We start from the raw sequence: 12,553 nt of genomic DNA, 5'->3' as shown, positions 1-12,553 counted from the left end.
ACATCGTGATGGTATCTTGAAAGCAGCGAGATACTTTTAAGAGTCTTTAGTATTCTACTCAATTACTTTTTAGTAGTGAGTATTTAGTACTTCATTCGGTTTACTTACTGACTTTTTTCCTGGGAGTCAGCAACTTAACTTAAATACTTTTTGCGCAACTTGTACAAGTATGAACAAATCATTCTCCAGAGTCCTAAAAAAACACTGATGTTCGATGGATAACACCAAAAACCACTATCCGAATTCCCTAACAACCGATCATTTCCGTTTCTGTTGCCGTTTCCGCCAATGGAGCAATGTGGGTCAAGTGTTTCCGGTTTCGTTGCCGTTAACAGCTTCAGGTTCTGTTGCCATACCGTTTTCGTTTCCGTTATTAGCGAGTTTTGGTGTATCAAAAGAATTCTATGAAAACGATACGATAAAAGAAGTTATGTTTTCGGAACTTTTATCGTGAACACCTTCCGATGTACTAAAACTTCCTACTAGGGAGTTGTAAGAAACCGTGAGCGCCCTCCGATTCCTTTTCCTTATCGCCATTAGCTAATCGACTACTGCTACGCTGATACCGCTTCGGAAAAAGAATCGGAGGGTGCTCGCGGTTTCCTGAAACTCCCTATTATTACGGTTCCCTAGATGCATGGGCGATGATCTCAATCAGCAACGTCATGTTCGAGACGAGGGTTCTTTTTAAACCAACCCGTCTCATCTCTTTACGAAGTGTACGCCTTAGGTTTCAAAACTACCCCAGCACATCCAAGTTTCTCACCTCATTTCAGCTGGGCGTCAATAGGATAAATGGCGCAATTGAATACGTTGTTTTCGAGTTTGAGCTTGAACAGATTACGTTGTTTATGTATTGAAAGCCCATCACCATTGTTGAAAAAGCAACCAACGTACAGTTGGGCGTGCAGTGAATGCGGGCGACTTGAAGGAAAACGCTCGTCAATAGTGTGGGCACTGTGTGCTACAAATAATGCTGGAACGAACCAAAAAAGGGTACGATTGCGAGGTTATTCTGTCACAAAGAATACGGCGTGACGTACTTATATGGTCTGGAATAGTATAACAGTTCTGATTATTCGATTATTATTTCCTGCAGTATCTATGTATCCTGGAAATCGACCCCGAAGGATGATTGGGTTACCGCCTACATGGATCTTCCCATGATGGGGAGCTCCTTTCTGTACAACTTGGCGAATATATCTCAGGCTGTCCGAACACGAGTATCAGACAACGCGGATGACTATAGACCACTGGGCAGCGAAGTAGCGGCTCAGTACCGGCCACATATAGTGCGGATTTCGCCATTATTGCTCACCAAAGACCTGTTTCCGGACGCTGCATACGACAGCATTTATTACGGAGGTTTAGGATCCGAAATGACCAGACAGATGTTGGCAGCCTACGACGTTTTCGGCCGTGAATTTGATAGCCGGTAAGTAACACCACGTTCGTACAGAGCACCATGCCTAGTTTCGGAAGAAGTACGCAGTTTGCGCGTTTTATTAGAAAAGAGGCTTCACAATTTTCACTCTGTTTCGGTTACATTCTTCAAGAATCGAAATGCGTACTTGGAAGCACGCCATCAACGATACTGCCTTCCGACTGCTGAAGCCGCAACTAGCACAACATATTGCGTCGTGATCTCACACCTGAACTTTTTTTTTTACGTCTTAACCGACGCTTTCTGCGCGAGTAAACATAGCTCTAATTGCAACGTGGGCTTTGCCTGTGCAAAGGATATTGTGGTGTGGCCTTGGTTCAGACTAAAATCCCATGGTGCGTTTTGGTTCTGTCAATCATTTCTACTACTTGCTCCATGAAAACATGTTAAAGCACTTTTTGCAACGATACGTCAAATGTATTCGAGTTACTTCCCGAGGTTTGCCGTCATGACGTTTATTTATCTGATGCCGTTGATATCACCGTTTCGGCATCCACGCGAAGTCCAGCATGCAAACATAAATATCTCCAGTAGTCGTAGAGGCGTAATGTAAGCGTAATGAGAGGTTTCTCAATGCATGGCGCCACTAGCGGCGGAGATGCATGATCTTTTTCTCGGCGACAAATCCGAAATGACGCGAGTTTACCCACGTCGTGTGCAGGCGTCGAAAGGGTAAAGAGGTACAAGACCACTTACCTAATGTGATGTGACCATGTGAGACCCCAAGGCGGGACATTTGGGGGGGGGGGGGGGGTCAGTCAGCAAGGGGATCAGTCACTAAATTTCACTTCGCCAACACCCAATGCTGTTATAGGCGTGTTATAGACGTGCAGCTGAATTTCTTTTTAATGTGTATTCTTCTTGATTTGGTTATCGTTTGTGTGTTACATACCGCAGAACGCGCACATCAAATCCTTTGACCAGAATATATTATGTTTGTGTCTTTATAATTTCTACTTGTATACTTACGTGTACTCGCCTACATATTACCAATTAGTACCTGTAAGCAGTGGTTGCTACATTTGAGAGACGGCATTTACGTTGCTACCACCCTGTTCGACAGCATTTGGGGCGCTGCACTATCAATATGGTATTGATCATAATCATGGCGCCGTATCTGAGTTTGAAGCCAGGCATTCAGCCACTGCTATGCGACGCTGCGGACGTTTTGTGGATCCCGATGTGCCGGTGATATGCACAAGCCCCGACCGATTGTAAACCCTCGTTTGTTTACTTATCGCGGCGACGGTACAGGTAGGTGCCACGACACCCTTTCGGGTTTAGTCGATTGCCCCGTACGCGACGCCCCTAAAGCGTGAAAAAACACCCCAAAATGGAGGGCGTTCTTGTACACCCTCCCTTAGGGAGTGCTAGTACACCCCTGTTTACCGGAGGGTGTTCTTGTACTCAAGGGTGTTTTTGTACACACTCCCCGAGGGAGCGCTAGTATACCACTTTTACTGATGGGTGAAGGGTGTTAGTACACACCTCCAACCCTCCACAGGAAACGGTGGTTCATTACACACCTCAAAATTTAATCTACACTGTGTAAATGAAACAGTACTTCATGCAAGTGAGTGTTTTCGAATGCAAACCACACAACAAAAAGCCACAACAAATGCTCATTGCAAACAGTTTATTGCACATATTTGTACATTCGTTGGAATGAAGGGATGGAATACAGGAAGCTTTTACAAAATAAAGAAACAATAACTAAAAATGTTCTTTAATGTAACGTATGGTTCGGAGTATGACACTGGTGAATCAGTGCCTCTCCGTTCGGCTTAGTTTACTACGAGATAGGCAATTATAAAGGTTTACTCTTATCGTAACGCCATACTCACCAACTGCTTGACACAGGCGAAATATTGTTGTGGTCACCTGTACAGCCTAAGGGTACCATTTGATCATGGTAAATTTCAAACCACTCGGTCATCGCAGTGCAGAATTGCAATACAGTATGTGCAAAGTCCATGGGCAAAATGATCCAATGGCAGCATTCCCATCAACAGATGATAGACGATAAGACGCTGCACTCCGGGTGGTGATTGCTACTCTATGCATTCTGCTTTTGCCAATGGCATAAGAAAGAAGTTTATTAGACAAAATAATAGCAGATAACATAACAATTATCGAACAAGATGCTATTGGATGGGCGTTCTTCGATACAGATACAGCTCGTGAGCAACACCTCATCTGCTGTTATCACTAGACGCTGCCACCTTGATTTTTCCGCCATCAGTTTTGCATTGAAACTCTGGGTGGCAATGCTCGACTGGTTTGACACTTAACATAATCAATATAGTATAGGCTCTATACAGGTGCACGCAAATTCTCCATATGCACCAAATAATTGGTGGGTATAGCATACAGATAAGGATCAAGGAAGTTGCCTCAGGACAGAAGCCGCCGATATTTCGAACAGAGTACTGTTCTTCTGGGCACCGTCCTCATCATTGGCATTGGCATCATTGGCGTGGCACCATGCCAGTGATGAGGACGGTGTCCAGAAGAAGAACAGGCTCTGTTCGAAATATCGGCGGCTTCTGTCCTGATGCAACTCCCTTCCTACATCTCTACTGGTTCGCTGGATTTCTACCCGTCTATACTAGATAAGGATCAAGTGTCATAGGTAGCTACGTCCTATGTCAGTGACCTTTAATGTGCACGAAGTGCACATTACCAGCAGTAGAGGAATACAAGTTAGTGGCGTACGCCACACGCATCTGCATACTGAGCATTGAATTCCCAATACAAGGAAATTAACAAAGGAACTGCAGAGGCCACGTCTGGTACCTCAATGGTGGATCCCTGTGCTGTTACACTGACACTTTGGCTTGTGTGAGGCTCCAGTGTACACTGCTGCTGGATATGCTTGTACTTGGCATCAATCCTGAAATAAGAAATAACAAGACTACTACAGTTTGCATCGGCACGTAGACAACTATACCACAGAAAAATTAGTTTGCTTTCTGACACATTCTTCCACAGTTCCACAGTGCTGACCCCTGAGGTTGAGCAGCATTTAAACAAATCAAGCATTGCCTCGTTTTCAACAAGCAGTACTGCAAACTAGGCTAGACTGTATCTGTGTGTCCTTCCTTACGTTCGAGACTGACCTTAGCTTGTTGGGTGTCTGCCGTTGCCGGATCCTTAAGAGTGGCGCATTTTACTGTTAGGTCGACAAGCCAGTCCTGCTCAACGATGTTATTTCTTTATTAATTGTCACTTACTTACGATATTCCTTGGCATACAGCCGGAATGAGCACAGATCCTTGAACCACGTTATAACTCTGTGTCGCGATGCTCAGTAACTTGGAAACTGGCAATGAGGAAACATAGTGATTAGAAATATATGGAGACACATGTGTTTTTCAACTGTATTTCATAGTTAGTGAGCACGACATGTCTTTTTTGTCGAGCACTTTTGTAGCACACCACACTTTTGGTACGTCACCGGGAAATAATGAAAAAAAAAGACGGAAGAAGGAAATAGAAAACCTGACGCGAGAATGTAGTGGACGCATTATCAAGCAGTATGTGCTACAATTTAAGTTAAGGAGCTGCCTACACTGCAACACAAAATCACTTGTAACGCCCAGGGATGTGCCAACCGAATCCACGAATCCTAGGCAGGGATTCGCGAATCCGAATCCCATTGCCCAAAACAGAGAATCGAATCTTTCGAATCCACCAACCACGTTTATTTGTTTCTTTTTGAAACCGGTGCCTTCAAGCCTGCTTGGCCGGCGACCCCCAGGGCGCGCCAAAACCACAACATAAAGCTAGGATATTAGAAGTTTAAAAGTAACACGGTTTTGCTTTGAATCTTTTGTTAGTTTTCAGGAGGGAATTCATACTCCTGAGTTTATGTATATCCTGTAGTCGACGAACAACATGTTAAATGGGTTACAATTAGGAAGAAGTATATGCACAGACAGCACAAAATGTTGCAAATGTGTTGCATCAATGTTACCTCACCGTTGAAGTGTTGCAGCGATGTTTCATTCCCATGTTCGTTGTTGTAGCAATATACCTATTTCAATGTTCATGTTATGTCTCAAAGACTGCGTAAAGCTAACATTGCGATGATGTCAGCAGCACTGAAGCAATGTTGCATATGTTAAACTCAGGTAATGTGGCGTTTACATTGTTGATGCAATGTTTTGCAAGCAATGTCAATGCTATGTTGCAATTGCATTTCTTCCACAACGCTTAATCAGCAACGTAAATTCAACGTTTGTGCAATATCTTTATTTCAACGCTTTTGCCGTATTTCAAAAGATGCGTAGAGCTAACAGTGTGATTGTGTTTCCGAAGCAATGTGCCTGTGCTACGCTGAAGAAATGTCGCATTTACATTGCTGATGTGGTGTTTCGCAGCCAATTTTAATGCAATGTTGCAATAGCATTACTCACAAAACAGTGCATCAGCGACCTAATCTTAGCCTTGCAGCACTATCATTGTATCAGTGTGTCTGCTGTATCTCAAAGGATGCGAACAGTGTGATTCTCTTGCAGGAGCCATGTTGCACGTGGTACATTGAGGCAACGTCGCAATTACAACGTGTAATATAAATGTTTCCTCTTGGCAGCATCTCAAACATTGAAGCAACATCGAAACAAACATATTGCTGCAATGTTGCACGTTCGGCATGCAACATTGCCGAGGCACTTGCTCCGAGTGCTCCAGTATCACAATGTTTGCACGCTCTTGTTCTGTCTGTAATTCCCACCAATAAACAATGAATGAAATCTTCGGAACTTCCCGTGACGTTCACCCGTCATTTATCACTTTGTTTTTGACGACGTGTTCAAATGTTGCGGCAACGTTTTATGCACATGCCTCTAGCTCAATGTTGGTGCAGCATTTTGAGCCGATGCATTTCAGAAACATTACGACTATGATGAGTTTTTGTTCTACAGACACGGCGATCCCCTGAAACTTTCCAGTTAACAGTTGCCGCTGTAAAAACAAAGCGTAGAAATGAGAAACATGAAGAGCTGGAAATTCTGCTAGTCCTTGTAGAAAAAATAAATAATAAAAACTGCACTGCTTCTTGAATATGCATGGAAAGAATAACATCAGTGTACTTTGAGGGGGCTTCACCATTACTTTCGCACTCGGTGTCAGCTATCTTAACGTTACAACAAGAAGCCGAAAATAAGAACTACTTACTTGATACATTTTGCAGTACCTCTAGCACCGAAACTAGTTAATTTTAAACGCGGATAACTAACGAGACTCTGAGGAACATTCCTCAGCATGTGGCTTTGTGGATGCGGCATGCGGCCGTGTCAGCTTGCCCTGTTGTCGCACAGGTAGGTGGTTCTGCTTTGGTGAAAGGGACCTCAGTGAATCTCGCGAGCCCGATAATGTTGGGCTGGCAGGAGAAGCGGTTGTGCCGGCTGTGCTTAATGCACATGGTGTTGAAGTATGGTACCGGAAGTTCTGAGAACCTACTTGGAACATGAATGTCTAACCATGTACCTATGTGACAGGGACATTCAGCATTGAAAGACAGTGTATCATATGTATCCTATTAAGCATTTGTACTTCAATTTTAGCAGCTGATACAATGCATCGAGCAAAAGTACCAGCATGACATACGCGAAACAAAGATGTTTAGGAGCTACCTGTCTCAGTATCACTGTCATTCTCTATTGATTCACAATGAGAAGTATACTGGATTGTATCTAGGCGCCTTAGGCTTGTGCATAATTGTCTGCGTGAAAAGTATCAGTGGCAAAACGATCACAAGCATAAATGAACAACTAGAAAAACGGCTCACTAACACCAAGGAGCCATCGAGGCCATTGTATTGCAACGAGTCATTACATACCTGAAAAATGCAAAAATGCCATGAACTGAGGTGTAATGTTGCTAAGCTACCTATTTTCGTTTTCCTATACTTAATAAGGTGGATATGCTTCACTTTATGTTGCAACTGAACAATGATCAAGAGCAGCATTCCGGGACACCCCCTCTGAAACCCGGCTTGACCTGGTAGCAGAGGACTACGCAAGGAAGCTAAGTTTACAGGGTGGTGCGTGTGTTACGTGAGGAGGAGCATATCTGGGCAGGGAGAGGAAGACATATTTGAGGCGAACAATTCCCTTCTCGCGCCGCGACCTGATAACAACACCGATAACACGCCCGGGTACTTTCGCGTAAGTTAATGAATAAGGCCAGTTTTACACGAACGTTTTTCGCGTCCGTGTTTTTAACGGAGGCAAAACGGACCCGTTGGAACCTATGGAGATCGATTGCCCTTAGGTTCTGTTTTTGAAGCACACGGACGACGAACGGTCGTGTGAAACAGGCCTAATACCCCAGTCAGACGGCATGCTCGAAGGACTTCGTGGAATTTTCATTTGCAAAAAATTACCTCTCAGAGCCGTGTCAGACGGCAGCTCAAAGGACCTTTCTAAGAAATGACCATCAACGCTAAAGGAGGCCCCCAACGACATTTGAGGTGCAGAAAGGAACAATCTCGACAACAGTGTTATGCCATTGTACCCTCGCTACCTTCGCAGCTGAATGTAGGAAAACCTATAAAATGCGGATAATGAAGTGAAACTGTGTAAACGTATTTAGATATCCTATTTAGAGAAGTGCATATGACTTCTGCATCTTGATTTGTGGCGCACAGACCAACTTCAAATTTCCACAGCAGACAGGGAAAACGAAACCGAAAAAGGGAGCCGGTGAGAGCAGTCAGTTGAGGAGCACTCCTTTCCCGTCTGTCTGGCAGGCGCCCCCGAACAAAGGTCATTTGAGAGGCCGAAGGCCATTTCTCGCAATTGACATTTGAAATGCTGTCTGACTAGGGTATAAGACGTGATACATAACTGTGGGAACGAGCATGAGACTTTCCAGATCTCGGGAGATTGCCGGATGAAATTGGCAGCTTGGCGCCTGTGATTGCCTTCTGGACGACAAATTGACAGCAAGGAAAACACCTACGGTCCGCTGACGATATACAGACTACGTAATTACATGATGATACCGTCAATATGAAGTTGGTGTCAACAGTTATTACGAGCTAAAATAGAGGAAATTGACAATATGCCGCTAGTGAGTGGCCGACGATTTGACAAAATGTCTGAAGTATACAGATTGGGCTGGTTGGTGTAAACCCAGACAACCACGACAAAATTTATATGTCCAAACAATATTCGGAGATTGCCGAAGCGGGCATTCCATGTGAGGGCCGCAAAGATATATCCAAAGAATGTTCGAAGGTTGCCGAAGAGGGCATTTCGGGTAGCATCCAAGATATGTCCAAAAATGCACCGAGAACACCCCGGTCGGGCCTTTCACTCATCTGGGGGAGGAAATATTGAGGGGCAAGTGGGGTTCGTGCTGGCAGTAGTCACATGACACTTTTCGAAGCGAAAGACGAATGGCGAAGTTGCCTGTTTGGCGATGAAGCACGAAGCCCAGTCAAGACGCAGTTCAGTTAGTTGAAAGTGATGTGCACGCGGGAGTAGACGCGGCTGCTGGACTGCTTCATTAATTAATTGCGACGCAAAGTTTCTTCTTTCGTAAAAGTAAGTATGCCATACTATACCGTATACGTAATGCACGGGTATAGAACCTTAGGAAGCAAATGCAGGCTGTTTAGATAATGGCGTGACCACATTGCTCAGAGTGCCATTTTTTAAACAATTTTGTCCCGCTTGGATTGTTTATAGAAATGCTATCGGAGAAATACTGCGTCATTATTAGGCAAAATCAGTGCAGGTTTACGCCTGGGTAATAACGTGGTAACCCCGATTCCCCGATTGAAGGCGATCGGTGTGAATTGGAGACGCACAACGAACGCACTATACATGAACGCGAGCGCTGTTCGGATTAGAGATCTCCAGTACACACGTGACGCTTGTTGTAGTGTGGTCTGTGTGGCGACAATGGCAAGTTAATCCCCAAATATACCTCTCTTGTAGGCCTCCAAGAAGTAAACGCTTTCGAGATAGAGAGCGTCATCCAGTCCTACTTACGACATGCAAATCGAGTGTTATTGGAAGTTTGTAACTTTTGTAGATTACCAGAGTAAATAAAGTTTGCGAGAGCATTACACACTGACTCAGGAATTGGCTGACGCTTTTTTTATTAGATTCATCATTTGTCCTCATATGTGTGCACGTCTGCGTGGCATCGAAGAAATGCAGTGTAATTTCACACGGATGTGCGAAATGTCTGGAACTGGTGCACAGTACACTACATATGTAAAGTTTTGGAGCACCGTCTGGTGGGGTGAACACATCAAATAATGGTAGGTGTATTAAGGGTCATTAATATCCAAGTGATACATTCTTGGGATATTCCTGGGAATGTCCAAAGGGGTACCACGGGGACATGCATGTGCCTACTGAGGGATGAAATTTTGTTGTCTGGGAACACAACATCCACATGGGAATCCACAAGCAACCAAAGAACAAACACGAGACAACAACAGAGGCACTTATTGTGCGTGGTCTTGCCTCCTGTTTGTTCTTTGGTCGCTTGAAAATGAACGATTTGACCAAACGCTACTTCGCAGGCTGTAACAAGGGAAACAGGTATGGGCTGCGGACTATATGGGCCGCGGATAGCTATTAAGCATGGATATACAGACTACGTAATTAAATGATGACATTTTCGGTATCACATTTATACAAAGAGTTATCACGAAATATAATGGAAGATATGGACAATTTGGCGTCTGCGAGTGCTACCTGGGCAATGATTTGATCAAACGCGACGTCACCACTCTTCTTTTACCCAAGCTATCCAGACACAACGTGGTCTTATTCCGAAACACAAGCCACATGCATTACCAGATATCCCAACATGGGTCCTGCAGCCTCCTGACGTAAGAACTAGTGTGCCTGGACTCCCGGGAAAGAAGGATATACCAACGCATGCTCTTCGTCAGTTCAGTCTTGAGCTACTAAACAGCTCCGCAGGCAGGATGCAGATTTTCACGGATGCCTCTACGACATCATCCGGCTCCTCGTGTGCATTTGTTATCCCGGAGGCGAATATTGAGAGAGCGGTGCGGCTGTCTCACGTCACCTCTGCAACGGTCGCTGAACTTTATGGAGTCCTCTTGGCAATAAGTTTCATCAACTCACAATCTTCAGCTGCTCGCTGGACCATCTATAGCGACTCAAAATGTGCGTTACAGACCCTAGCTACCATGTTTACTACGGGATCTCTGGCGACACCAGCACAAGATGTCTTACACGCACACCATGCAGCAGTTTTAAAAGGTCATGACATCCAAATGCAGTGGATCCCTAGCCACTGTGGCATTGCAGGTAACGAGGCTGTGGACGCTGCTGCACGCCGGGCTCTTCAACTAAGGCGCGCCCAGGTGTTGCCCATTTATTTCACCAAGGGTGACGCGGGGCGAATGCTGAACGAGTTCAAACAACAAATGTGCAATACCTCCTGGTTAACAAGATCGGCTCGGGATTCGCTTCTGTATAAGGTCGACCCAGGGTTACGCTTTCGAGTACCACCTTCCTTTACGCGACAAACGACAACTGTCCTACATAGGCTACGGCTCAATGTACCGTACAGCGCACGTCTCCTCTTCAAAATCGGAAAGCGAGACTCTCCGAACTGTAGTGAGTGTGGCGTTGTAGAGGATGTAGAACACATCCTTCTCAGGTGTCAGAAGTACGTCGATGCTCGAAGGGCATTAGAGACAAGCCTCTCTCGTTTGGACTCCCGAGCCTTCGACATCACGAAACTATTAGGTCCTCCTTCGTCCGACAAGGCGCTAAGGGCACTTGAAGACTTTTTGCATGCAACCGGGCTTATGGACATCCTATGACACGGTGAATGTGTGATGTGTCCTGTGTGTGCCCCCGGTGATTCCGCCACTTTACTCTAACTTGGGCGCAGCTCTTGAACTTTTGACCTACATGTTGAACTCAATTATCATCTCTGTTCGTCTCTGGACATCATCCTTTTGCGTTTTCATCATCTCATCATCAGATTGAACTTTCTGTATTAAGTGTACTGAGGTAGCCAGTTTGACTTCGTCGAAACTTACATCCCCATTTTTTTCTTTATTCACATCACATCACACATCACATCGTTGGAACAGAAATTTTGGTACAGAACTAAATACATTCAGAATCGAGGGCGTGTATATTCCCAAATCCCTGCAGTGGCTAGGAATACAGAAGGTCACCGACACACGAGGCGGTGAAGGAGTAGAGAACACTGAGTGAATTTTATTTTAGGACATTCACAATACTATTTACCCATACTTGTGGGTATAGTCGCAGGTGGATAGGTCACAGGACAATTTACAACAACAAAAGAACAGACAATTACAACAGATGCTGCTGTTTCTAACTTAAAGCCCCATGTCAGATTTTGTCTTCCGGAGGTGCGGAAAATTTGATTGGCTGAAGTGTGGGAAAGGAAAATCAGTGACGAAACCAAAATAACACGAAAATGAACTTTTTTGTGGCTGTCCATTTTGAAACGCGCTCGGCGGTGTGTTATCGCTATCTCTGAATGACACGGCACGTCTGCTGCCCCCCGCCTGGAAAGGAAACATATCCGTGACGTTCGTCCCTTACCACTACAAATGTAGAGTGTATCGGATGCATCGTACGGGGCTTGTTGTATTCAGTTCTTCTTTCTTTTTTTTTTTTTTTTTGCGTGTTAGCGCCGCAAAGTAACTGTGGCTATATGAGCGGCGCAGAGACGTCGACAGATGTCTGTTGTATCCAGTAGTATAGTTATGCGTCGAAAATGTAAGGTGCTCCAAAACTAAATTTCATAGCAATCAGCGAGTTTAGATACGCATGAAGCGAAACAACGATAACGCGGTTTGATAGCGCGACCCCTCCTTCCAATCGCAGCCTATACCTTTCAACTTGATCTGCAATGTTTATTGTAGATTTCCAATAATCATTTGTATAGATCAATGGTATGAAGACCGGCATCGGATTGAATATAGGGTAGCAGAGACTGGAATAGGACAGAATATCGCCGGTGGCGATTAGGCACCCAACGTCAAAGTTGTTCTTGAGTAGATTTGGAGATAACGTTAAACAAGTGCTACGCGGTCTCGAGTACATTATTTATTTCTCGATGAAG

The 12,553-nt window shown here is 44.7% G+C and overlaps 1 protein-coding gene across 2 annotated transcripts in view; it reads left to right on the top strand.

Moving 5' to 3' along the window:
- LOC135395984 (neprilysin-1-like) overlaps positions 1-12,553 on the top strand; it is a 207,236-nt gene that overhangs the window by 135,304 nt on the left and 59,379 nt on the right. For both annotated transcript variants that reach the window (XM_064627063.1, XM_064627062.1), the window contains exon 9: positions 1,100-1,435. In XM_064627063.1, the coding sequence (XP_064483133.1) occupies positions 1,100-1,435 (336 nt within the window). The remainder of the gene's footprint in view (positions 1-1,099; positions 1,436-12,553) is intronic.

Source organism: Ornithodoros turicata, chromosome 5 (genome assembly GCF_037126465.1).
Source record: "Ornithodoros turicata isolate Travis chromosome 5, ASM3712646v1, whole genome shotgun sequence".
Taxonomy (NCBI): Eukaryota; Metazoa; Arthropoda; class Arachnida; order Ixodida; family Argasidae; genus Ornithodoros; species Ornithodoros turicata.
This window is presented reverse-complemented; position numbering and strand designations above follow the sequence as displayed.